The sequence below is a fragment of the Struthio camelus genome, chromosome 1 (genome assembly GCF_040807025.1).
Source record: "Struthio camelus isolate bStrCam1 chromosome 1, bStrCam1.hap1, whole genome shotgun sequence".
NCBI classification, from domain to species: Eukaryota; Metazoa; Chordata; class Aves; order Struthioniformes; family Struthionidae; genus Struthio; species Struthio camelus.
In genome coordinates this window covers 47,635,039-47,662,466 of record NC_090942.1, presented here as the reverse complement: position 1 = coordinate 47,662,466, position 27,428 = coordinate 47,635,039, and the positions used below count along the sequence as shown (strand labels likewise).

Here is a 27,428-nt window from a genome sequence, read left to right as displayed (position 1 = left end):
TATTTAGGCTTTTCTCTGCTCAGCTGTGTGACACCTGTCTAACTAAGGTATCTCAGCTATCATTTACAGTAGTGACATAGACTTAAAAAACTATGTACTGTTGGTTTTCAGTGAATTGTCGGACCTAATTTTTGAAAATACTGATGCCTATGCTTCTGTGACTCATTTGCAGTGTGAGTTAGTAGTATGGTTCTGTCTCAGAAATTTTGAGAGAATGATAACAATAAATCAAGGGTTCTTAATAGTATTATTTATTTAAGACTTGTATGTTCCTAAGACAGATAGTCTCACTCATTCTGGAATGTTATTGTTACTCTATTTATCAAAGTAAATTTTCCTCATATTTGTTTCTCTGCTGTCTCTCTCCTCATAGTAGAAAGTAAGTCCTTTGCAGTCTTTTCATTATGTGCACATAGAAGATCAGCCACAAGAGAGCCCAAAGCACTGACTGGGGATGTAGCTGCTACCACAGTATAAATAATAATTATAATCATGTACTTAAGTAGAGAGTAAACGCTGTGCTGACGTGAGTAGATAGAACATGATGTTTGGCTCTATGAGGTAGCATTTTAACCTCGAAAACAGTAGATTGTTCAGAACCTGGCATAATTCTTAGAGAAATTCTGCTCAGGCATAGTCATTGCATATCATATTACCATATCATGCAAATGAAATACAAGCAGCCGTTTCATTGCTAACAATAGCTTATAGATTGTGGAGTAAATAAGATCCATAGGTTCTTCCTTTCGCCCATCAACAGTTTTTCGCAGATTTTCTTTCCTCTGTCTCTCTTCTTACTTTTCTTAGAGACCTATGACTTTAGTTACTCCATGCTTAGGATCTTTGTAAGATCTTTATAACAGAAAATGATGTTGAGCTTATGCGTGTTTCATGAAGAGCAGAATAGCAAATGGACCAAAATAGGAACTATTGATGATACTAGAAAATCTGAGGCTTCCTGCACAGCTTTAGAAAAGTCTATCTTTTCTAAAATAAAGCCTACTACATGAGATAAGCTACTTACTAAGGCTATGCAAATTGCAGTATATGTTGGCAGACTGCTGAAAAAGCACTAGAAAGTTGATGCTGGATGAAGAAACGTAAAATAGGACTTGGTTGGAATTGAGGCTGTCAGCCCCAAACTGGTTTCTGATCTTTGCTCAGCTTTTCTCTAATCACAGAAGTGAATAAACTCATTAGACAACTTAGTAGTTACATCTCTGAATCTAAGGTTCTGAGGTCTTTAGATTTTTGCTTTGTAGCCTGCTCAGACATGCAGCAGTCTGACTCTCAAGTGCTTTTTCTTTAGCCTGACAATGGTTGTGAACAAGATTCCTAAGCTCTTTGAGTTAGGTGGTCCGTACACTATTCAATATTGTAGTGTAAGAGCCAGACATTTGAAAACTAAGTAAGTGCCACATTGCTAGTTACTGATGCTTAAATATTTTGTTAGTTCTAATCTTAAATACTCTCCAATAGCAAGGATGAAGCTTGTCTCTGAACTGTCCATGCACTTAGCATATGGATATGTTGGCTTGCAATCAGTTTTACTGAAATAAATGGAAATACTCACATCCTGAAGTTAGAAATGCATGTAATTACTTCCCTGCTTTAAGACGTTGGAAAGAAGAATTGCTTATATATATTATGTCTAAAGGTGAAAGAACAGCTGGGTTTTTGAACATGTATTTAACTTGAGTTTGTAGTGCCTCAAGTAGACTATCTGGATCTGTGATACTCCATTTCATTTCCACCTCATGTCTCTCTCTCTCTTGTCTGGAGCAGGGTAGAGATGGGCTGGTGCAGGCTTCTTATTTAGCTGAATAGAACCACTATTCTGTACCTTGTGAAATCCCATTACTGAGCATATGAGGTGTACCTGGAGAAATAAACAGTATGGTCTTTAGAAAATGTGCTTAAGATCAGATGAAATTCAGGATGTTGCAGCAAGCACGCTGTGCTATTTCCTTTACATATTCACTCTTACGGTTCTGTTAGAAGTTATAAGGTGTAGATTTTTTAAAGAAATGTTGATTCAGCTCCTGATAAAATCATGATATCTCTAGAAAGTTTGATCCTATGCCCAAAATTTCACATAAACAAACAGCTGGATTAGATAGTGATTCACTTTTTTGGTAAGGTTTGTCTCAAAGTGTTACAGTGTTTTAGAAATATGTCATCTCTGGGTTTTCTGGATTTTAAAAGATCAGGCAAAATTCAGATAAAATTACACATTGCACATGATCAAAAAGGTTTCGAAGTGAATTACGCTATTTCTAACTTGAAGATATTAGATGGTTTCCCCTTTGTTGGGTCCGATTGACTCTTCTTACACTCACTCTGATTTATATTTTCTTCCTTTGGTAGGTGCATATCTTGTGCCATACTTAACCTTGCTACTGATAATAGGGATTCCACTCTTTTTCTTGGAGCTTGCTGTGGGGCAAAGAATCCGACGAGGGAGTATTGGTGTATGGAATTATATCAGCCCCAAGCTTGGAGGAATTGGATTTGCAAGCTGTGTAGTAAGTTTTTTAAGCTAAATTGTGTGATTTGTCTCCCAATCAGTGCGATTGTGACTTTCAGTTTTGCTGTAAGAAAAGGTGAATGATTTGTAGCTGGGATTCAAGGTCAGTTACAATTTTTAGGAAGGTCTTAGAACTCAAACTAGTATATAAAAATGTTTATATGGATGTGTCCCTAAAACCTTATCTTGTATTCTGTTATTCTTTTTAAGTTAGGAATTAGGAAAGATTAGTCTTCTGGGAGAAAAGAAGCCTGTAACAAATATTACAGGTGTAATGTACATGATAAGTACAGAGGAAAGTGAGAATTGAAAAAATGCAAGCTACGTTAGCAGGGGCAAGCCATTGAATTCTTATTCTATCTTTTTTTAGTTAAAATTGAGTGTGCAGAAATATGCAGAATTAAATGCATTAGTTTTTTTTTTTTTTTTGGATTTACAAATGTAGATAATGTAACTTTTTGATATGTCTTTTTTTACAGGTATGTTTCTTTGTGGCCCTGTACTACAATGTCATTATTGGATGGAGTCTGTTTTACTTTTCTCAGTCTTTTCAGCATCCATTACCATGGGATCAGTGTCCTTTAGTTAAAAATACATCTCACACCTGTAAGTGTGTTATATATAAATGTTCTTTAAAGTCATCCAGGGACAAACCCAGTGTCATTAAGGAAAGGGTAGTCTTTCTGTTGAATTTCAGTGGCTTTGCGTCAAGATTTATTCAGGAAAATGTGAATTTAAAACCTGCTTTTACGTTTATCTCTTTTTACAGCTGATCCTCATACTTAATATAACTGAAGAGAATTGAAAAAAAGACACTTTCTCTTTATTCTTCCAATTACTTTATTTTGCAGAATTGACCAACCTGGTATATAGTGAGTTACCCACTTAATTCTCTCTTGTCGTTTAGTCATTCATATGAACTTTAGCGTTTTCAAGCAAAAAAGAGACAAAACACAAACAGATATTTGTGGGGGAAAGTGTATTCAAAGCTTCTTTACATTTTAAGAAAACGTTTTACATCTTAAGAAAAAGAAGGAATAATTAGTTTTTACACTTAAAGGAGATACCACATTATGATACTTGGAAAAAATACAACAAATAAACCTAATCTGAAACAAACACACTGAATTTGGAAAGGAACATCACTTTAAAAATTGTTTTATTGAGTGGCGTAACTAGGTGAGTGTTATTTACTTTAGTGTGTTGTGGGAAAAACTTAAAAGAATTTCTGATTATGTTTTTCTGATCTGATGCTGCCTTTTGTGTTTACTTGGTGAAAGAGGCTGTTTCTGTATTTTGTTTAGTATGACATACTTCCTGCCAACAAAGCCAAGAGGTATTGTACTCCTGACAAAGCAGAAAATGGAAAACTGTAAACATCAATGAAATACACATGATAAAAGCTTTTTTGCCTTTAAACAAATGGAAATTATGGAATTAATAATTTGTTTGTAGCTATAATGAGATAGTCTTGTATGGGCATATTTATTCTGCAACAGTATTAAAAGTTCCTTATGCCTCAGTTTTTGTTATCTTATAATAATCACACACTTTGCATTTGCCTTGTTCTTGAAATATGAAAGATTTCTTTTGATTTCTTTTTATTTCAGATGTTAAATTTTCATTACTTTGTGTGGTTTTTTTCCTCTTTAATGAAGATCAGGGCCATTTGAAGAGTTGTACAACATACAGTCTTTGCTAGAGTTGTAAATTTTTGAAAGAAATGATCAGTATTTGTGAGTGTTTGCAGAGTCAGACTGACTCTGATCGATAGGTTATTGTCCGTTGATCGAGGTAGAGTGTTTATATACTCTTATTCTACCTCAACAGTAAGATACACGGTATCAGCCTAACTTCAGCAAAGGTCTTTTAAGCTAAGCTAAGCAACAGAGAACTATTATATTTGATGACATCACTTTTGACAGCTTATTTCAGTGAAGGTCTGAAAACTGTGCTAGATTTCTTAAAAGTAGTATGTTTTTTCTCTTCTTTTCAAGAATTACCTTGATTCAGGACCTGGATTAGATATGTCTTTGTCAAATGTAAATGTATATAAAACAAGTAAATCTTTTCTTTAAGAAGTATGTATTTAAAATTACATGTCATATGTATGTGCTATATATCTACATACACACAAATTCTGAGACTGGTAGCGCAAGTAAGACAGAATTACAGTATAATCAAAAAGCACTTCTAAAATACATGTAGCAACTTTCATTTCAACGTACCTATGTAGGAACCCTTTTTTCCCTTTGTCTTAATAATTTAGTCTTTTTATATTACTATTTTAATATTTGTAAAAGGCATTTAAGTGCCTATTGATTTGAGTGTCATATAAAAGCAGATACAACTGACATTTTTTAAAATATTTATTTCAAAATTAATGTAATCCAACTTTGAATTTCAGGGTAATAGTTTTAATACTATACGAGTCACAGTTTCATATGTAGGAAATCTGATGTCCTGTGTGATGAATGAAATATATCTCTTTTATCTAGGCCTGCCTGCTAATTAGTACTGAAATAAGAGCTAAGTTCTGCCTAGGACTTGGATTGACTATCTACAGAAGAATATAATATCCCGAAAGAGTGTTTTAAGAAAGATATATATAGAAATTCCCACTGCTAGCAGTCACCATTTCTTTCAAAGAATATCTTTAGATTCTTTGTGAAATTAGTTGCTTAGTAAATGGTGATGCCATAGTTGCAAGCTAGGGGGAATGGCAGAACGTTGTTGTGAAATGTTGGAAAAATACTTCTGTCCTGAACCCGTTTTTGATTTACCACCCTCTCCTGACAGTTGTGGAGCCAGAGTGTGAAAAAAGTTCTGCAACCACTTATTACTGGTACAGAGAAGCACTGAATATTTCCAGCTCTCTCTCAGAGAGTGGAGGTTTAAACTGGAAGATGACTATCTGCTTGTTGGCTGCCTGGGTCATGGTATGCCTGGCTATGATCAAAGGCATTCAGTCTTCAGGCAAAGTGAGTATACATTTACCTAAATGACAGTGTTTTACTTTGAAACATTTAAGATCTACTTCACTGCCTTTTTGTTCACCTCACCCTCTGCCTACCCTCTTTTGAAATCTGCAGGAGCAGGCTAGAAGCTGTGACTCACCCCAGTATTTGTATAATCCTAAGCAGGGGAATGTTAGTAGTTAAGCATTAAAATTGTAGTAATTTAAACCCAGGAGCTGGCATCTAAAGAAAAATCATTTCTGCTCTCAGTCAGCATAACTGTTTCAAATAACTGCACCTCGGCTTTGTTGTATTGTTAATCTAGTATGTGTCTGTGTGCTTCTGAATGTCAGACTAAGGAATTACGTTTCCAGATATACCCATAGTCTCAGTATGGTTGTAATGCCGCCATTAGAATTCCTTAATTAGTCCTCAGAATGCCCTAGCATTTAGCTTTTTATTATTACAGTCATTAGTCTCCATGCTTCTGTAACACTTTGTAATAACCACAGCTTCTTTTCAGGATTCTAGATTGTTTCTTTTGACTAGCCATCCCTTTGGATTTGAGTGTATCACCTTGTTTTCATTCCTTTCCATAGAGTCAGCTAAGTTTGCTAGTGATTTGCTAGTGCTGTTGATCGCTGGGATTTGCAAATGAAAAATAATCTGTTTCTGATTTTTGACATCTGCAGAATTCTTTGCTATTTGGAAGTTTTTTGATGAATAGGAGATGATAGGAAATTTCTACAACCTCTTTAGTATATTTCCATTAAAGAAATAACTGCAGCAAGTTGAGTGAGGGAATCATTTTACTGAACTTCTAAAGCACAGAATAAATTTGCTATTCAAGAAATGATGGAGGTTGAAAGACCGTATTTCATTACTAATTTTTTGTTTTCTCTGTGTATTAGATAAAATCAGTCACTGTGCCAGAAAGATAGTCCGTTATACAAATGTTAAAGTGATATAGAAGCCCAGGAGTGTTGGGTTTCACGAACACAATAGCAAAAACGTGCTCTTCAGCTGGGCAGTATTGCATTTTAGGACTCTGAAGACAGGACTCTGCTTTTGGTGTGCCTGACAGTCAAAGCTATATTGTTTCCTAGTTTTTATGACTCAAACCTACTGGATCTTGACTCACTTCTGTAGATCAGAGAATATTCCTGGTTCTTCTTCTTTCCTGGCAATATGCATTTTTTAGTGCTTTGAGTCCATTGGTTATATACGTTCCACTATCTGCATATTCACATCTTCCAGGGAGAGAATGAGTTGCTATTCATGCTGAACAGAATAGCAGGTATCTTTACCATATTGTCTGCTTGAATCAAAATGCATTTGTAAAGTGAAGCTTTTCTAAAACAGGCTACTTCTGTCCTCTTCATCTTTTCATTGAATTCGCATTGAATTTCCCTGCATTTCAATTTGTTGGTGAATTAGTTAACGTGCTGGCAACCATATTATTTTAATACAATTTAGAATTTCCTTTAGTACTGTCGTGTTGATTTTGTTTTCCTCTGCACAGTGAAAGGGAATGGAGAGAAAAGTGTTTTGTGTATCTTTTTTTTTGGAGAACATATGGTTATCAGTTCAGTCATCTAGCCAAAAGATACTGACTAGAAAATAAAACTACTTAAAGTAAAGGCCACGGTTGTCATGTTAAATTTCTTTTTAATGTTTTTCAGATTATGTATTTTAGTTCCCTTTTTCCTTATGTGGTGCTTTTATGCTTTCTGATCAGAGGACTGCTCCTTAATGGGTCAGTGGATGGAATTCGTCACATGTTCACACCTAAGGTATGTGTTTAATTTCTGTCTGCAATATATTTAACGTTTCAAGGGCAATATGACCATTTATGAACGCTCTCAATTGAGCTTACTGCGTTCATAGAAGATCCTGCTTGGTAATTTTCAAAATCACTGTAAACTTCAGTGGCACAACGTCAAGTCCTAAGGTCCAAAGGCTTTAAGTGTTCAAGGTTAGCGTTGAGATATCTCCGTTAGGTGGCAAGTTTCCAGACTTAAATGTGTTAACAAAGTTAAGCAATTGGAAGTGGCATTTTCAGTGTTTAGGATATGTAGAAAGCTCCACGAGTTGGCCGAATACTGAAGAGAGAAGTGAATCTTAAATCTTGCCGTTCTCTAGGGTTTAAATGCCTGGTTCTGGGAGGTCATAGTGAAATGCCTTACTTTGAATGCTTTCCAATATTTACATGGTGGATTTGTCCCTTTTGAAAGGGTTGTTCATTCTTTTAGAAATAAGTAAGTGCTGTTTGCATAGCAGTCCAGAAACATAGGAGACCTAACACTCTGCTCATTTTGTGAAAGTGGTGTAAGTACTCACCACTCAGCTTTCCTTACTGTGCTCCATATGGCTGTCACACCAAGACAGCAGCAGGTCTAAGCATATATTTTTGCCATCTATTTGCCATTTTGCCGGTAATACCTTTACATAACCATAGATTTTATTGCTGTAGGGGTGAGAAGGGGTGCTAAGAGTCATTGGTTAGCCTGAATGCCTGAATTCTACTCACACCCCACTGAAAAGCTTTTAGCTATATATATGTACTACAGGAACAGTGTGGTTGTGTAGTCAGAGCTATATTACCTGCTTGCTCAGGTATGCATAATTCTTCTTCCAGTAAGTCAGTTTGACAATACCATTCAGTAGAAACAGGACTGATGTTCACAAATGAAAGCTAAATAATAACGTGTTTTAAATCAATGCACCTAGAGGCTAATGCCCGATGACAGGAATGTTGTCAGGTGTTTTGATTCCATATGTTCTGAGTCTGTGGAGAACCATCATCCTATAAATGTGACCTTCACTAGCAATCACATTGTTATTTTTTGCATTGTGATAGGCAAATGTTCATATGCGAGCATGAGCACTTCACTCACTCTTGTCACTTTTCAGAATCTTGGTTCTGCAGGAACTTGCAGGCTGCTCAGACAAATTTGGGGAAATCTGAGAAACAGAGAAGTGTCATGCTTACTGACAAAGAGGATGTCTGTAGCAGAGATGGAATACAGACCTCTTGAAATTATACTTTGGTTCCTCAACCACAGTGTTATCCTTATTTAACTGTAAAAATACCAGTAGGTACTGAGGGAAAGTAAACATTAAAATTCTCCTTTAATAGCAAGACTTCAGCACCCCTCGCTATTTAATTTTTCATGAGTTAGGCCTAAAGTGAGTTGCAGTTGATGCTTACTTTAGGATTACTTCATCACTTGATAATACGATTGTTTCAACTGTTCAGATAAACAATTTTGAAAGAAAAAAACGTTTTTAGTTTCTTCTACTGGTTTCCAGGTATGGGTATAGGTTATAAAGTGCATTGCTAAACTGATCCAGGTTGAAAATAACCCAAGTATGGGAGGGAAGGGAGAAAAGTCTTTTCAGTCTTGATCACTTCAGTAAACCAGGTCACAGCACATTCCCACAAAATAGTTGTGTCAGCACAGTAGAGGAGTGGCACACATTGGCACAGGTGTGATAGCATAATGCTAATAAAGAAGGGGTGATTTTCTCAGTTAGGCATCGATGATGAAGAAAACAGAAATGCAAAATATTAGCCTCAATGAAATATTAAAAGAAAGGTATATCAAAAGCCCAATGAAGTCAACTATTATGAAGAAAATACAGGAATATGTGAAGCTTAAATATTTAGCCCTCAAAATCTCACAGTAAATGTATTATTATGGCAAAATCACTTATGAGTGTATTTTGAAAAGCTAGACAAGATGTATCTGGAAATGTAATATCTTCGATTAGGCAAAACAATACATTGAAGAAAGAGAAGCTTTTGAATATTTAAAGCATCTAGTTTTGGTAAAATTAAAAATATGCCTCTATCTCCCTCTAGTGGAAAAGATCAAGCGTAACTGTGATATTTTTACTGTTACAATAGGAAATGCAGTTTTCTCAGAGTAAGGCAGTCAGTCATTTGATTGCTAGTATATATAGGCTGAAGCTTTTTAGTTTGCAGTTTTTGATAAGGCTAGGGTTTTTTTTTTTAAATAAAAATCATAATACCAGAAGTAAGGTCTTTTACTGTTACATGAATGAAGGCCCTGGATCAGCTTGAGAAAATACAATGTTTAAATTTCACATACACTTCTTCTTGGGGATCCACTCCCTAGAAAGATCTAAGGTAAACAAATGATGACTTATAACTTTAACAAAAATTTTTCTTGAAATGTGATCATCTGAAGAAGCAATGCATGTAGAGCTAACTGTTTAGTTTTTGATAGAAGGCTTTGTTGTCCCTCAAGTTCATGATCCATTTAGGTCAGAGTAAGTTTAAGGCGTCTAACTTGAAAGACTTAACTCATGGACTACAATACAGATTGCAGGGGCCAGCATTTATTTCAGATATTGCATTTTGCAGTACATATTTGCATGTAGTAGAATTCTGTATAAGCATGTGTGTTTCATGTTCACTTAAAAAAAACCCAACAACAAAACAACTTACAACCAACTTACTGCATTTATGAAAGGGTCGATTATCCCAAAGTAAATCTTAATTCTTATACCGGTCAATCCGTATATTGTATTAAAAAAAAAAAAAAGTGACATGCTGTCTCCAACTTCACTGTATAACTGGCTGTTAGTTCAGTTATCACATACGTCCAGGAATGTCTCATTGTTGGAGACATATTGTATAGCAGATTTCTCTTTAAGGATCATATTGCATAAAGTCGATGGAAATCCTGGCCCATAAGGTCACCCAACTTTAGGTGTCACATTGAGCTTCTGTTTTATCATAATGAAAATGCTTTTATAGTGAAGTATTCTAATTTTATGATGTAGGTTGTCTTTCTATTTCTCTTCTGTTGTCTTTGCATATAATAGAAATGCATTTCATAGCTGACATATATTGTATCTAATTTCAAACAGCTTGAAATAATGCTGGAGCCCAAGGTCTGGAGAGAAGCTGCTACTCAGGTGTTCTTTGCCTTAGGGCTTGGATTTGGTGGAGTCATTGCCTTTTCAAGCTACAACAAGAGAGACAACAACTGCCATTTTGATGCTGTACTGGTGTCCTTCATCAATTTTTTCACTTCTGTGCTGGCAACTTTGGTGGTGTTTGCTGTTCTGGGCTTCAAAGCCAATATCATAAATGAGAAATGTGTTATCCAGTATGAATATACCTTTATTTTTTCATTTTTATGGTATATTTCATTTAGGAATTCACACAGATCATCCACTTTGATTTATCTGTTTTTTATTGTGTTTTACAGAAATTCAGAGAAGATTTTAAAACTTTTGAAAACAGGCAATCTTAGCCAGGATATGATCCCACATCATATCAATTTCTCGAGCATTACAGCAGAAGATTACAATTTAGTTTATGACATTATTCAGAAAGTTAAAGAAGAAGAGTTTGATTCTCTTGGTCTGAAATCTTGTCAAATTGAAGATGAACTTAACAAGGTGAGAGTAATGAGTAAGTCTTGCATACAAAGTTTATGAATGGAAGAATATTTGTAAACCTGAAACATGCTGTGAAATGTAAGTATACACAAAGTATCAGTACTTTTTACTTAGCGGTGGTGAACCTATAGAAATCCGTATGAAAACATGATTCTGTGCAGGGTCTCATTCCAACCCCAGTTTTGGATCTGATGTTGAATGCATTCTTCACTGATTTATCGTAGATTTGATCATAACATTGCTGCTCCAAAGATGATACATTTTTACAGTCCTGATTTTAGAAGAGTTGAACACAGGCATTTTCCAGAAACTAAAATGGAGGTGTAAATATCCAACATCTCAAATTATGATGTCTTTTAATTTTGAGATACAGTTATTAAATATAAATGCTACTTCCTCAGAAAGTAAAAAAGTTATTTCTTTTAGATAATTCTTTAATTGTCATTGTCCTGTTCGGAAATCATCACAGCAAGCCTGATGACTTCAGTGGGATTTTCAGTTTTAAACAATGACCTCTATTTATTTGCACCAGCATCTGAAGCTAAAATACCAATCAGCGACTTAGACATTAAAAGGTTCTATACTATTCCCACTGTTTTAATCTGCAACAAATTGGTATAGAAATCGAGTCCTTCGTATATTCAGTGGAGAGAACAGAGGGTATTTTGTAGCAGTCCTATATGGTGTCTCCCATGCAAAATTATCAGTGAAAGAGATGGAAGTATGTTGTTCGTATCAGTCACAGATTCTTAGCCCAATCCAATATTGCAGTAAATAATATTTAAGTTTGGAAAGGTGGAAAATTCACATCTTAGCAGGTTCCCATTCTACCTTCAAGACTGAATCAATGACATATGAAGTCAGACTGTTGCACCCAAACCTAAAACTCGCTCCCCGTCAACTGTCCACTAATGACATTATGTGGATTTTTCCTCACTGACAGGCTGTCCAAGGGACTGGTTTAGCTTTTATTGCGTTTACAGAAGCAATGACCCACTTCCCGGCTTCTCCCTTCTGGTCAGTGATGTTCTTCCTCATGTTGGTAAATTTGGGACTTGGAAGTATGTTTGGAACTATTGAAGGCATCATCACACCCATTGTTGATACCTTCAAAGTGAGGAAAGAAATTCTTACTGGTGAGTTTTAGGAATTTTCTCTTCTTGCTAGTACAGTAAAGGAGGAAGGCTGTACATTACAGCTAAAAAAGTCTTGGAGAGTATGAAGTTAATCTTAATTTATGATATTGTACCTAAAATCAATACGCTTACTGTCTCGAGAAATAGACTTTTTCCCACTGAACGCTGAAAGGGACTTGAAGAAGATGTCTGCTTTTTTAAATGCCTAAAGCTATATATGTAGCCTTTTCATTTAGCTCAGATGATCTTGTAGCAATTTCTCTTTTTAAAATAGAAAAACAGGTTAAAATATGAAAGTTAGATTTCTGAAAATCTTTAGGACAGCCACAAGGGACTTCATCCATGATGGGCAAATTCAGATATCAGTAGCTGTGATAGAAGGGATGAAAATTAGAATAAACTGTTCTAACATTATCTAACTCTATGAAGAAAATAACATCTCCGTCATTTATAAAACTAGTTTTACCAAGAGTTAGCAGCAGATACACTGCACTTCCTGACTGCTGAGTACTTACATAATAAATAATATTTAACTGAAAACATATATTTTTATATTTTGCTAGGTCTACGAATTAAATTCTGCATAAAGATTCATCTGATGTTTTTTTCAGGAATCCTAAGCTATTGAGCAGGATTAGACCATTGCCTTTTAAAAATCAGCTCTTAAATTCTTATTGAATAGACTATATGACATTTTAGAAGTCAAATATTTGCCATAAATATATATGCAAATAACATGATCTTGGAGATACACTTTTGGATATGGAGATAGGCCTTTGCATTTTACAGTAATTCATGGTTACAGAGTTTGACAAAAACTGTTATAATAAAGGAATATTTGAGAGCTACTTTTCTCTGGTAATTTTTCTAAATGTTGTACATGCATAATTTTTTGCTACTTAAGTCAATTGCACTCAAAGGATTACAACATAATGTAATATTTTTATAATTAATTTATAAAACTGAAATGCCTTGGTTATACCTCATGCAGTACTAATGGGATTTAACAAGGATTATACCTTCACTATAGTTTGTACTGAGGAGCTACAAATCTTCAATTTTTACAGAAGCATGAATACGTTTGTAATTAGTAGCATTATTGTTCCAGTTCAGTCCCTACTGAGTTCAGGGGAGTCAATTCACATGCTTAACGTCGTTTTGTGCTCAAGTATTTCCAAATTGGAGTCTACCTGTGTATGTGCTGAGGTATGAATAGTGTACCTACCAGAGCCTTAGTTTACAGCAAGATGCACATTTTTTGGACTCAATGATAAGACATGATGAGAAAACATAATACAAGACAATCCAAATTGCATACAGAAACTTTGGTTCTTTTCACTTCTAAATTCTAAAAAAAGATCTAGTGACCAAATAACATAATGTATGGTGCTTAATTTACCAATTCTCCTTATCTTAGCCTTGCATTCATATTAAGTGAAGTGCTTAATGCAAAATAATCCCTTGATTAATCTCTGGTTAATCAGGGCTACCTTAATATGTAAATGCCAATGATTACTTCTGTTTGCATGACTTTTCTGATAGGTAGGGAATAAGTAGGTTTCCTAATATTCTCAAAATTGAGACCAAAAAAGGGAAAATGGTATCAACTTTGGTTATATGAAATGATGTGTTAAAATGTCTTTGATAACTCTCCCTCTATTTCCTTGTTCTCCATGGAATATCTTTATTATTACACTTCACATTTATGTCCTTTATTCCAGTCGTCTGCTGCTTGGTAGCATTTCTTATTGGCCTGATCTTTGTACAGCGCTCTGGAAATTATTTTGTCACGATGTTTGATGATTACTCAGCTACACTGCCTCTGCTTATTGTGGTCATTCTGGAGAATATTGCAGTTACCCGAATATATGGAATAGACAAGTAAGTGAAGGAAATGAATTTCAACAGTATTCATTACAATAATTATTACGATGTCAATTATATAGCATCAGCTATTTGCTATGTGCACATAAAGACAGGTAGGATATTCCTAACCCAAAGAGATGTTTCCATTTTATACAAAGACAGGGAAGGAAGAAAAAGAAAGACAAGATCAAAGTAGTCGGAAAATAGGAATTTATATTGGCAGTTGTTTCTTGCTGGTGTGTGTGAATATAAAGATGTTATTCTTGGTATGGTAAAGGAGTTCAAATGTGTCAGCCTGGACTTAGAATTGAGTATGCTTTAGGAACAGATTTGAAACAAGATATAGGCATCAGATTTGAAAAAAGGCATCAAGACAGTGTAGTGAAACCCAAAGAGCAATCACAACAGATCCACAGAGAGCAGACTGCAGTAAAAAGAGGCAAGATTAGAGAGGCAGGAAGGAGGCTGGATGGGTGAGTATGAGGAACGTGTATAAGAAAGGCAGCATAGGGGAAGGATTTCAAGAAGCAATAACCGTGGTCTAAGGAGCAGGTGAGAATGAGTACTTACTTTGAACAGCTTTGCAATACTTTGGGCAGGAGCAAAGCAAACTTTGTGACACTAACAGTAAGAACGTTTCAGTTCCTGAGATTTATTTTGGGGGTGCTGTAGCAATTGCTCTTTGCATTAGTTTTGAGAGAGAAAGTGATAGCAAGGAACAGGATCAAAACTAAAGTGAAAGTAACATATTTGATAATGAAGTTAAGTAACTTTCAACTAGTGAAGATTGAAGGAAAAGAGTAAAGAATATCAGGTCCCTTTAATTTGTTTATATCAAAAGACAGCAATCATCAGAATGTGTGTGCTAAGTGAGACCAGTGAGGGCCACACTTTTAAGGAAGAGAGAAAGTCTGTCAAAAACTCCTGTCATGCACAGATGAAACAGAGCAGTCCACTATACTAGCATGTGGAAGTAATTTAACCTTCTCTGACTCTTTTGCATGTAAAAGGGTGACATGAAATGGGTGTTTCATTTGACTTTTCACTTGTTAGATCTGAGACAGCAGCCGATCCCTCACCATAATGAAATAAAACTATAATAGGCAATCTCACTGTATGGTTTCCAGAAATTGTTTCTAGTCTATGCAAATAATACCTGGACTACTTACTTGATCGGGAAGAATTCCCACTCCTGCTACATGTATAATCCTATAACTGATCCTACAGACATGAAAGTGCCACGTACACTTCTTTACTCTTAAAAAACAGGTGAAACCAATTGGCCTGAATATTTTGGTATTGTCCAAACAGGGAGAGTTCCACTGTGAAAGGAGGTAGACTTGCCAAAAGTCAACAGCTGCCTTTTAGTAAAGTTGGTATTTAGGAATAGCTAAAATACAGTAATACTTCAATTCTGAATCAGAGTTCATTTTATTCATGTTTTCAAAAGGGATTCTGACAATATAATGAGCGTTAGCAGCCATTTTTCTCATTCATAATGGCCATCTTAACCTTCATCTGCAGTAGTCCTAATCTCTTTTCTGATGTGTATTTCTCCAGAATATCCTTCTTCAGGCACCCAGCATTCAACAATCAACAACCTAAGGTTTCCATCAGTTGTGGGAGCACCAAGGGGTCATACTCATAGATTAAGACATAATAACATGTTGAACATATAGAAAACATGAACGTATAGAAAAACATTCATATGTTCTATGAACATATGGAAAAAACATTGCCTCCAGAGGGAATACAGCCAAAAGGTAGAGACAACACATGGATACAGATAACTAAGAAGGCAACAAACGGAAGATTTTGGTTAGTGTGATGAACACAAGTCTTGCAAAGCTGCTGCTGTCAAGATTTGTGTAGACTTCACTGCAAAGAAAAGTTTTGCTGAAATACAGTCATCAGAGGTATTTATAGGTGAGGGACACTACTTCTGAAGACACCGTTTTGAAAATACAGAAAGGGAGAGATAAAAACTGTAATCAGTGACGCAAAGGAGCTTGGTAGCTTATAAAACATGGTAAGTAGGACAGAGAAGATGATGAAAGATCTTGAAAATGAACATAAAAGATTTATGTTTAATTGGATGAAGAACTGGAGATCCCAGAAAGAAAAGGCCATCTACACAGGGCACAACCCGTTTGTAAAATCACCTTCTTTTCAACAGTGTTTATCATTACATTGTAAACAAAGGACAGAATACCAAACTCTGCAGTTCAGAATGTTTTTGAGATTTTATGTGACAATAGCTTCACATGTGTAACTGCTTTTAAAGCATGTTTCTTGCTGTAGGACCTTTTTTATAGTCATATTTCAAAAGGGAATGGAACCGCAAGGAGGTTAAAATAGAATCAGTGCTTTGTGTGCACACTCCAAAAGAATTAACTCTACAAATATTCTTTCTTTTTCTACTGGCTCTGGAACCCATGTACGTTGCCATCAAAAAGTACAAATATAGGAGTTTTGTGCAGAACATAAATTGCAGTTTTGAGGCGCAAGGAGACAAATTTAAAACTTCACAAGGTTTTATTTTAGCACCTTACATAATGCAAACCATAGCTTATGTGTAAAGTTATTTTTTACAAAGCAACGCACATATGAGTTCAGAATTAATTTTTACCTCTGTAAGATGTGCTGTTTTTATATTTGCTCAAAAGCGATGACACATGCCTCGGTAAACAGCCCAGTAGACAATATAAGAAAATGTAACAAATAATCTATAAAAAGAAAGGTGAGTTTAAATGTCTTTCCAGCATGGCCCAACAAGCAGCCCACGCACTAAATTTGGTCCAAGGCATGCTCCCATCGGGTCTGCTTCTAAGAAAATGAGGAGAACTGGTAGTCACAACAGCTGGATATCCCCTCTGGCCTGACAGTTGCTCAACAGAGCAGTCTTGAGCCTTTATAACGTTCATCTTACTAGTAGAAACAAGGAAGTGTGGGGGAGCTCTTGCTACTGCTGTGTTTGGCCTATTTCAGAAGCAAGCAGCGTCCCCTTTTTCTTGTATTTGCGCAAGAACAAAAAAGGTCATAGACTATATCCATCCCTTCTGCCTTGTTCTAGACTGGTCTGCCTCCTTAATCTCCCAAACTCGTCCTCTGCTCTCTGGAGCACCTGAACTAGTCCTGTCAAGATTCTTATTGCAGTGGAAAGCTTTCCATATGGCACAGGAAATTAATTTTGTGTCAGCTACCACAGCAATTTGAGGGGAGAAGTAGAAGGAGAAGAAGGCTTCTTGTGCAGGGGCTGAGGTGACGAGATGAAGTAGACTGCTTTCTCAGCTCTTGTTTGCAGGCAGCTGTTCACATGGGAGAGATGGCTATGATGTACTTGGTAGAAGGGCAGTATCTCCTTCTGCGTCGGGAGGGAGTCTCATGGGTCCCACGGACCCATGGAAGGGGAGTGCAGCCTTGCAATATGGATCAGGAGGTGCAGCTTCCAAGATCATCCTTTGCTAGATCATCTTTGATCTTGTGTATGATGAGTGTTCCAGCGCTAATTTTGTTGTATCTTCACATATTGTTGACATCCATACTGCATAACAAGTTATATATATGCAGTTGTCTGAGTTGTAATCATACTTTAGCACAGACCTCAGGTAGTTACTGTGTTGTAGAATAATACTTTCAAATAGAGGGGAGAAGGCTCATGTGCCAAGCATCTTTGCAGTACAGGGTTTCAGAAAAGTCGAGTTGGATTTACAGACTTCCTGTCCCACCTAAGCTTGTTAGTGGAAACAAATAGAATATAGCTTTGTCTTCCTCTTTTGCTGTGGTGTTTGCTTCTAGATGAAAGATTAATCTTCGGAAAAATTTATGAAAATGCACTGTATCATTTGAATTCACAAATTAACTGAACCTGTCTTTCAAGGCAATGGCTGCCTAGCTCACCGACCTGTGTTAATGAAGAGAATTATTATAATTAGTACCTATTTAAAAGACTTTTAAATAGCAAGTGTTTATTGCAAGTGTTATTTGGCATAATTTTTTATGCAACAGTAATTACTTCCATCTGTAAGATCTCTATTAAGGGGTAGTTGTGAATGTTAATTTGGTTGGAGCCCTGAAAATGTGATCTCATTGCTGAGGAAAGTTAAAGGTATTTCACAGTTTCTCTCTACTCACCCAGGAAGTTTCAGAGCAAAAGCTGCTTTTAATGCACTTCAAGATACCTCTTGCTCTAGTCTTTATTTTCTCTTCAGCAATCTGGCACTGTGACAAATCAGACATTAAAACTTGGAGAGAAAACTTTTATGGACTAGAAGGGGATCATGACTCTCCTTTTTACTTCTGCTTATATTAGGAGTTGAGTCTAAATATTCAGAAGTGAAAAGCCAGTTTACTAAGCCAGTTTACTTCACTGCACTGCGTAGTTATTATTACTCTTTCTATTCATCTCTTTTCAACTGGTAATATAAGTTCTATTAGTCAACCAGTCAAGTAAATCTAACTGCAACTGTATCTGTATGTGTATTTTGTTAATTTGCCTGTTCCCTCAAGTTAGGTGTCATTTATCAACTATCAAATTTCAGTGTACACAATAACAATAACCTTTTCTTCCTTTCACAGATTTATGGAGGACTTAAAGGATATGCTTGGGTTTTCTCCAAGTCAGTACTATTACTACATGTGGAAGTATGTTTCCCCTTTAGTATTGTTATTGCTACTGGTAGCTAGCATTGTTCAAATGGCATTAAGTCCTCCTGGTTACAGTGCTTGGATTGAAGATATGGTATGTATATAACAAAAACATCATCATTATACTTGTCATGTTTACAATATTTCAGAAGTACATGAAAAGACAAAAATTTGCAATTGCAAATACAAAATTATTACAAATAATGGCATGGATATTTTTATCTCAAGTAATATTAATGTAAAGTTATTTTTAGTCATTTTTAGTTATTCAGTAGTTTCTCTTTAAAATCATAACTGCTTGACACCATCTCCGTACTTTATGTGACTATCAGTTTGTTGGTGTATGTTGCAGATGTTCTTAAGGGTCAGAGCAGTTGTTCTATTTCATTATATTTTACTTACTGCTTAAAATAGTTGAATGACAACACGGAATAAATGGTTACAGGTGTTGCATCAATTTTTTGTGTGCAACTAAACATTGAGATTAGCCATATCATAGATCTTCCCTTTCGGAACACATACCACATTGTAGCTAACAGCTGCATTAAAAACGGTTTCTGATAAGAATTTCTAAGAAACGTATCTGTGTGAAATGCAGACTCAGTGATAAGGGTTAGCTCCAAAAAGAAGTTTAGCCAAGGTAACTCCTCTGAGTGCCAGCCTCTAGGCTCATCAGTCCTGAGCTGTTTGTACAGGCTTGTCACACAAAATATGGGAGGATAAAATTTCAGAGACAGGAATCTCAGGGGCCCTTCTGAGTGGAGAACAGTCCGAATTAGCCAGGAGAAAGAAACACAGCCAAGACAGGGAAAGTGTCAGTAAGAGAGAGTGGCTTTACTAATGGTGGGTGGATGCCTGCATCTGACCAGACAGCCCCTGTTGTTTTCTTGGGATTCTCACGCAAACGCTCTTGTTATGTTAGATTATTGTCCTCAAAAATCAGAAAGATTAGAATACCCAACAGACTAGGGATGAGAGCACTCAACTGGACTGTGGGAAACCTGGGTGTTGGTAGTGCCTGCCGTGCCTCATTAGGGGCACGAATCTGAATCTGTGTCACAAGCATCTTAGTGAGTAGTACCCTAGCAGTCAAACTTTTCAGTATGATAGGAGGTGTCTTCCATCTCCTAGGCCTGAGCTGCTCCTTTCTGTATGTATATAAAATTAATTCTTCATTCAGCTAAACAAACTGAATCAATTTTCCAGTGATTCATGCACTCGCTAGAGGCATGGGGTCAGGTCGTTGCCCCAGCAAATGGGTTATAGTTTACCTGAAGTTTATATAAAGTAGAACAATTCCACGTGGTGATCCTGAGAGAGTCCCTGTCTAGACTAGCTATTAGCCTCCAGAGCAGGGACCTACCTTTCAGGCAAGGTACAGATAGATATCACTGCACATTGGTCCCCTGTTGTCCTGTGTCCAAATTAGGTTCTGTACATGCTTTAAAGGATCAGGAAGAACTACAGACAAAGGTAGCAGAGTGCCTAATTTGAAAATCCTCATTTGGGCTCTACATCAGCGCTCTGAGGATCTCAGAAACTGTGGGACAGCATGTGCACTCTGGCATTTTTGATCTTACTCACTGGCAGAAAAATAGCAATATACATGTCTTTGGCTGTTCAACTTAGAGATCTGTAGTTGTGCCTAAACTGTGGGTGCAAGGTGACAGAAAGATGGATATGCATTTGAAAATTGCAGGCCTTACTGAGGACGCCAGATTTGTTCATTTTTAAATAAAGATTTTATATATATTTTTTTCCCTCTGGGACTGCTCAGGCTATAGAAGAGTTCCGCAGCTATCCAACATGGGGAATGATTATCTGTATATCTCTGATGGTATTGGCCATACTGCCTGTCCCAGTAGTCTTCATGGTGCGCCGCTGCAACCTTATCGATGACAGCTCTGGTAGTTTGGCAGCTGTATCCTACAAAAGAGGCCGGATAATAAAGGAGCCTATTAATCTGGAGGGAGATAATACAAGTCTGATTCACGGGAAGAGTCCAAGTGAAGTACCATCTCCAAATTTTGGCAAAAACATATATCGAAAACAGACTGGATCACCAACTCTGGACACTGCTCCAAATGGACGCTATGGTATTGGATATCTAATGGCAGATATGCCTGATATGCCAGAGTCTGACTTGTAACTGTGAAAAAAAGAAGTCTTCTGTTTGTTTCTCCTCTGTCACTGATCAGGGCTCTCCTAAGAGAAGTGGTCAGCTTCACTTACTAGAGTGAGATCTCAGGTGCTCCATAGTGACAGTCTTTAAAGTGTCATGACAGTACACACAGGTTGAGAAAACTCCCTTTGGATTAATTCTCGGTTTTTCATTTGCACTGAAAGGAATACATACAAAATCAATGGCAGCTGACATCTGCCAGCATAGCTAAGAATTTGATCTTTTTAATTAATTTCTGAATTTGAAGCTTTCTATCTCTGAAGCCCAAGGGTCACACACTCAAATGATGTAATATTTCTGAGGTAACATCACTGAAAATCCTTTTTTCTGCTTTCAGGTTAATTCCCCAGTATTAAAGGTGAGCTCTGAAATACTTCACCAAACCCATGTTTCTGCACACATTTGTATAGACCTTATGTAGATATGCTGTACTTATTTTGTTAGCACTGATAATTACTTAGGCTATTAGCTGAGTAAAAAACAAACCTGCAAACTATTTTCTTATGTAATAGCTGTATAGAGCAATAGTACTAGAAAATCAAGGAGTAGACTTAAGGGAAGGCAAGGAAAGACTCCCTGTTCACTGGGGACTGCATAAGCCGTGGCTGTATATTTTGTGTAAAATATTTGCTTTTTCAGTGTGAAAACAATGTAAGAGTGAGTCACTCCAAGAATCTTAAGGATTGTGCAGATTCTGCATTTTTTCTATGCTGTGTGCCTAAAAAAGACCTTCTTGATATTTATTGTGGTTACAAGATTACATATATATTATATTTATATAATATACTTGTAATGTAAATATGTATATTATTCTGTATGTAATCGTTTCAAAAGTTGAAGCAAGATGGCTTTTTTAATTAGTCTCCTTCTGTTTGCTTCTGTTTTATGCAGATAATTTTTTCAGTCAGTAATTGTTAAGAACTGTATGGCATTACATTTTAACCTATGAATAAAGATATTGACAGGGTGTTCCTCTGTGATTTCATAACACACTCATTGCAACATAGCTTGCTTTTCCATCACCTGGACTATCTGAAAGAATAGCATTTACCAGCTGAATGGAGATGATTAAAAAGCCTGAAAAATGCTAAATCAGTTAGTCATGTTCTTATTAAACTATTGGATAAGGGCTTTTACTAGGAATACAATAGCTGATGTAGCACTGTAACCTGACATGACACACTGACAGTTAGAACGTGATTATTGCTTACCTTGAAGACCTTTAAAGTAAGGCATAAATTCTGACTTCGCTACCTTTAATGAGCAATGGGCAGAACGTGGTTGCATTGCTCCAGCGTCAGACTAATAATGAGATTACTCTGTCTGAGGAAAGCACAGGTCTCAGAATCATAGTCAGCTATGGATTTCTCACTAGCCTATTCTCCATCCTTCCAATTTAACTCTGTTTAAGAGGCCAAAACCTGAACCAGATCCCTTATGTAAGTGTGACTATTCCCTGTCTCTTATTGCCCACCTCTTGCCCCTTGACATGGGAAGAAAAGTTGTGAAGGCTGATTTGGGATGCTGTCGGCGCTGCTGCTGGCCAAAGGGTAAAGTGCCTTCTGCTTATCCACATGTGGAACAACTGTGTTCCAACACATACTGTAGCTGTGTTGTTCAAGATTACAGTTTTGGGGATAATGGTGTGGAAAAGCTATGTCAGACAAACAGGACAAAAACCTAAACAGAGCAAAACATCCCAGCAACCTGATAAAATTCTTTAGGGATAAATATTTTGTCTCTGGGAATATAATCCCAGATAGTTTTCTCTTTCTAATCTGGGATCTTTTGAAGTCATTTCCAATCCTTACAACAGGGCTAACTGGGCTAATAGCAATAGTTGAGAGAAAGCTATATTGAATTATACCAGGCTTACCTAACACAGTTAAGATGATGGTGCATGTAAAAAATGGAGTTTGAAGTAGGCCACTAAAGTGCTTGTATTGGAACATGTGGCAGAGAGCTGGCATAATTTAAGCAGACTGCTCATTCATGAGTGATCGGTTGGCAGCGTAGAAGGTGCATAACGTGTCAGAACATGAGAAATCGCAGAGGAAGCACATAGAAAATGTTCCTGCTGTGACAGAGCAGCAGCAGATTTCCACTGTCGCATCCTATCCCTAAAGTAAGTGTATGCTCTGGGTACTTGTTCTGCATCCTCTCTCTGCCCGATCCACAGAGGACTTGGCTGTAATGACACGTGCTTTTAGTTATGTAGACCCTAAGTTTAAACGTGAAGGGATGGCCAAATGGCTGCTACTACACAAACACCCATTAAAAAAAAAAAAATATGAGCAAGATCTTACTAGCAAAGTACAATAGCCACTTCTGTTTGAAAGATCACAAAGGGGGATAATACTGCTTAAGTAGATTGTTGAAGATCATTCTGCAGGGAAATGTATGTCTTGTTTCTGTCCTTTTGCCTGCCTCCCTGAACACTTCTAACCACTATTTGAATTTTCCACTCATTTAAACCACTGCCTCTCTGTCATTTGCCTCCTAATAGCGCCCATTAGCCATTCTCACCCCCGCTTCATGAAATTTTACAGGCTTGAGAAATCTCTGAAAGCATATCCTGTCTACTGCCAGATGACAGAGTCATGTTTTGATCTCAGCTGTGATTGAACACCCTGAAGTGCAGAAGTTCGTTGCCACCTAAAGAATTTGTCTGGTGTAGTCTGATGGGCTAAACATGAAGGCAATGTCTCTCCTGCCTAAAGAAGGAGGACTAGTCAAAAAATAGCTAGATGTGGAGCTTTTAAAGCATTAAAAATAATTACTATGCAAGAATAACATCCAAATTCTTCCATATTAATCAAAAAAGCACAGAAAAATAAAGTATGAAAGTGTATGTACAAGTGCTGCTTAAATCAAAAGTGCTCACACATTTGGGAATTTGATTGTGACCATATTCTTTTCTTTTTCATTATTTGTATATGTTGACTTATTTGTAGGGCTAAAAAAGGAATGCTTTTGCTATGAGTTGTAATAAAATCACAGAGCAGGTAAAACAAAAGAAGCAAAGGGTCATGATGAACTCTGAGGCATCAGTCCAATGGCACACAAGATTGCAGTGTCTGTGTCTATAGTGTTTGGGGATGTCATGCTTTCCAAAATTATTTTAGCACTGCTAAATATTCTTCTTACTTCTACTTGAGAGCAAGTTGCTACTTGCTGCCTTTATGGATAAAAAGCAGAAGAGTAGAAGATAGGAAGAATAGAAGACAGGAAAGGAAGATTTCAAATATTTATCTACTTAAAAGCCAGAATGTTTGTGTTTCCTATCAGGCATACCCAACAGTTAATTTGTCTATTGTTAAGGAAAAAGATCATTGCAAAAGGCAGTCATGCTTAAAATTAAAGAAAAGCCTATTTGTCTCTTATACAATGAGAAGTAGCCTAAGAACAAAGTCATCCATGTGGAAAGTGAAAATATACCAGTATAATTTATTGCAGAAGGTTTAAGGTTTCTGAAGCCATTACGCTTTGTGAGGTCTGATTTCCCCAAAGAAAGGTAACAGAACTGGTCTGCATTAGTATAGCATAAACAAAGGCCATGCCTTTCCCTCCATATTCTTCAATAGAGGTTCTCAGATTCAGTGAGTTGTAGGCCAGAGATCACGTAGTCTCATTGCCTATTTTTAGTCTTTCCTTATATTATCACAATTTTATCACGATATCTTACAGAATGTAGAGAAGAAAAAGAGACTGGACAATCACAGCCTTGTTCTCAGGGAGCAGCAGGTACAAGTTAGCTGATGTTGACTTTGCATCTTCAGGCTCGTGTAAAGGGGAAGAGTGAGTGATCCTGTCACAGAGGTGAGGAGTCAGTTATATTTGTGATAACAGTGATGGAGAAGTGAAGGACGTGTTTGCAAAAAGATTTTAGATGCTCTGAAAATAATTATCTGTACTGAACACAATGAAAGACTGAAATATTCACTGGTTCAGCTGAGATGCAGTGTGCTCAGGAAAGCTTCCTAATTCTAAAGCAACATCTTTGAAAAATTAACAGATATGTAGTTATGCCAGTTTACAAAAATGCATGAAATTTAATATAAACATTTAAATTCCCAGTTAGATTTTGTGGCTTCAGAAAAAAAGAGGAGGGAATCAAACATATAAGATGTGATTTACTTCCATTGCCACTGGATGGTGCTCGTAGTTCGTACATGTCGATAAAATGACATGTTCAGGAGCCTTTAGAAAGGGAGAATTTTTGTACTCTACCAAAGCAGAGATTTCTTCAAAATGACCATAGTCTCTCTTTCTCTCTCTCTCTTTGAAAGTCAGAGCTTAGTACTAAGTCAATCTGTACCTTCAACTACTTCCATTAATATCTGATTTTTTATAACCAAGAAAGAAAGACACAACTGATCTTTAAGGCTAATAAAAACAGCAAAATTCTGTCAATATCCCAATGCCAGAGTAGTACACTTTTGGTTTTCAAGGGCAACTTCTTGATTCAGTATTTTGAAATCAGTAATTTTTTAACGTCTCGCTCAAATGATAGATCGTTTCTGAAATAACTTCAGTTAGCAAACTAATTAGTGGAATAACAGAATCTCAGCCTATAATCATATTACTAACAGCAATAATATTGAAGACTTCAGTGCTTTATATTACCATCACCGGTAAATGCTGAAAGGTGCAGTGAGGTGGACAAGAGCTGAGGGGCAGCCGGGAGTCATGAGAGGAGTCAGCAACTGATGTGATTCTAGTCTGTATGTAACTTTGCCTCTGAAGAAAGCAAGTACCATGATATACTAGTAGTATTTAAAAAGTAGTATTGCTCACTAAGACATGCCTTGGGCAGCTGCTTAACCCTTTCGGTAGAGATGGTGTGAGGCATTTCTTACTCGCACTGACAGAACATACTGTGTTGTATTCTCATGACTTAGTACTCACTGAGAGAGAATCTTAAAATAAGACACTTCTGTCTCAAATCAGCATTAATGGGTGTCTTTGTTGCTATTTTCTTCCCGAGAAAGTGAACAGACCAGCCATAGTCTTTATGATGTTAAAATAAAAAGTTATTCAGTGAGAAAACAGATATAGACACTCTCCCTTTTTATTCAATCCTGTACCTTTTTCTGCTTTTGAGGTGTCCTCTGAATGTTTCATATCTGATCTGAGTTCAAGATGTGGAAAAATATGTTTTCCATCAACACTGGTAAAGAGATTATATCTGAAGGCTAATATCCTAGATGTTCTAGGATAGAAGATAATCTCTCTCTAACTGAAAGAAGCAGAGGTGATTAGCAAAGAAAATAATCAAATAGAAAGAAAAAAGAAGTTTCCTTTAAAGCAAGTCTAGCTGATTTCCAGATTTTCCAGAAAAGGAAGTACATGCAGAGGGAGAGTCAGGTTTGGGGCTGAAAGAACAAGGAATTAAGAAAGTGTAAAAAATTCCAGAGTGGTGAGAGGAGGTGGAACTGAAAATGGAGCTCACTAAGTGAAGAGCAAGAGAAGAAAGAAGATATTGCTGAAAGAAGAATCATTCAATGACTGACCAAGTGCAAACTGGCCAGAAAGATAGGGAGGGAAATTTTGAAGAGAATAAATTAGGACAAGAGAATGCTGGACTAGGAGGAAGGACTTGGGTTGCTTCAGAAGTAGTTTGTCCTTAAGTACACAAATGCCTTTGACACATTGAAAAGCTTAGTTACTTCTCATAAAGTATTTTGAGATGCTGTGGGGAAAGACGTTCAAGAAATGCAGCCTTCCAAAATGAATCTATTTTAGCTGTCTGAGTTGAAGAAAAAACTATCAGGATAAAATAGCAGGGAAATTGTGATACGAATTTAAGGCCTAAGAAGAAAAATAATTACTTAAAAACACTGCAACTTCAATGTATGGGGCTATGAGGTGAAGTAAAATGAGAATCTGTAAGCTAAACTCTCTCTCTGACTCGTAGACCACTGCATTGCTATGATTTAACATTGGAGTAAATCTCCTGAGCATTTGCCTAGCGTCAAGGATATGAATAGTCCCAGTCATTACTCACACACTTGAAATTAGCCAAAAACTGAAAGCACCTAAATGATATGCATTTTACTGCCTGGTCCCTGGAATGGAAACCAGATACCCAGCCTCCCATATGCAATGCATCTGGACAGTTAAGAGTTCCAAAATGTTAGATCTATAAATGGGCAATATTTTGTCTAGGGACTTAACTCTGACAGAATCCCTTACTCTGAAAAAAGGAGAAACTGAGGCACTCTGGAGAAACTGCCAAATCGGATAGATGAGACATTAATATGTTCGTTGGCCTCTACTGTTCAACTATCAAACATTTTGAATAAAAGATAGTCTTTAATAACATGGATGTTGGATTTAAGGAAGGTGTTAGGAATGTTTTCCTCTCTCTTGGGCAGTAAAAACATAGAAAAACCATTTTGCAAGACACAAAAAACAGGAGTGGTTTGCAAAAATATTGTAAGCAATATGCATACATGCACATACATATACATGTGAGAGAAGAGTGAAAGAGGGATGGAACTATCAACCCTGTAGGTTCTCTCTTCACTCATCAAGAAGACTTATTTTCAAATCAGGTTAAGACTGATGTAAGGATTCTTACAAGCAGTAAATGGCTAAAAGTAAGGCCATTAGACCAAAAAGATCTTTTGAATTAGAGAAACAAACGGTTTCTTGAGACTTATTTTGAAACTTCA

The 27,428-nt window shown here is 36.6% G+C and overlaps 1 protein-coding gene across 6 annotated transcripts in view; it reads left to right on the top strand.

Annotated features, from left to right (window-relative positions):
- SLC6A15 (solute carrier family 6 member 15) overlaps window positions 1–21,798 on the top strand; it is a 40,104-nt gene extending 18,306 nt beyond the window's left edge. For 5 of the 6 annotated variants that reach the window (XM_068936507.1, XM_068936515.1, XM_068936527.1 and 2 more), the window contains exons 3-12: window positions 2,368–2,525; window positions 3,007–3,133; window positions 5,327–5,508; window positions 7,167–7,277; window positions 10,384–10,625; window positions 10,728–10,920; window positions 11,864–12,056; window positions 13,778–13,937; window positions 18,501–18,663; window positions 20,347–21,796. In XM_068936507.1, the coding sequence (XP_068792608.1) occupies window positions 2,368–2,525; window positions 3,007–3,133; window positions 5,327–5,508; window positions 7,167–7,277; window positions 10,384–10,625; window positions 10,728–10,920; window positions 11,864–12,056; window positions 13,778–13,937; window positions 18,501–18,663; window positions 20,347–20,718 (1,901 nt within the window). In that variant the 3' untranslated portion in view covers window positions 20,719–21,796. Of the gene's footprint in view, window positions 1–2,367; window positions 2,526–3,006; window positions 3,134–5,326; window positions 5,509–7,166; window positions 7,278–10,383; window positions 10,626–10,727; window positions 10,921–11,863; window positions 12,057–13,777; window positions 13,938–18,500; window positions 18,664–20,346 lie in introns of all 6 variants that reach the window. The other variant, XM_068936538.1, reaches the window with a different exon arrangement.
- The last annotated feature ends 5,630 nt before the right edge of the window (window positions 21,799–27,428 follow it).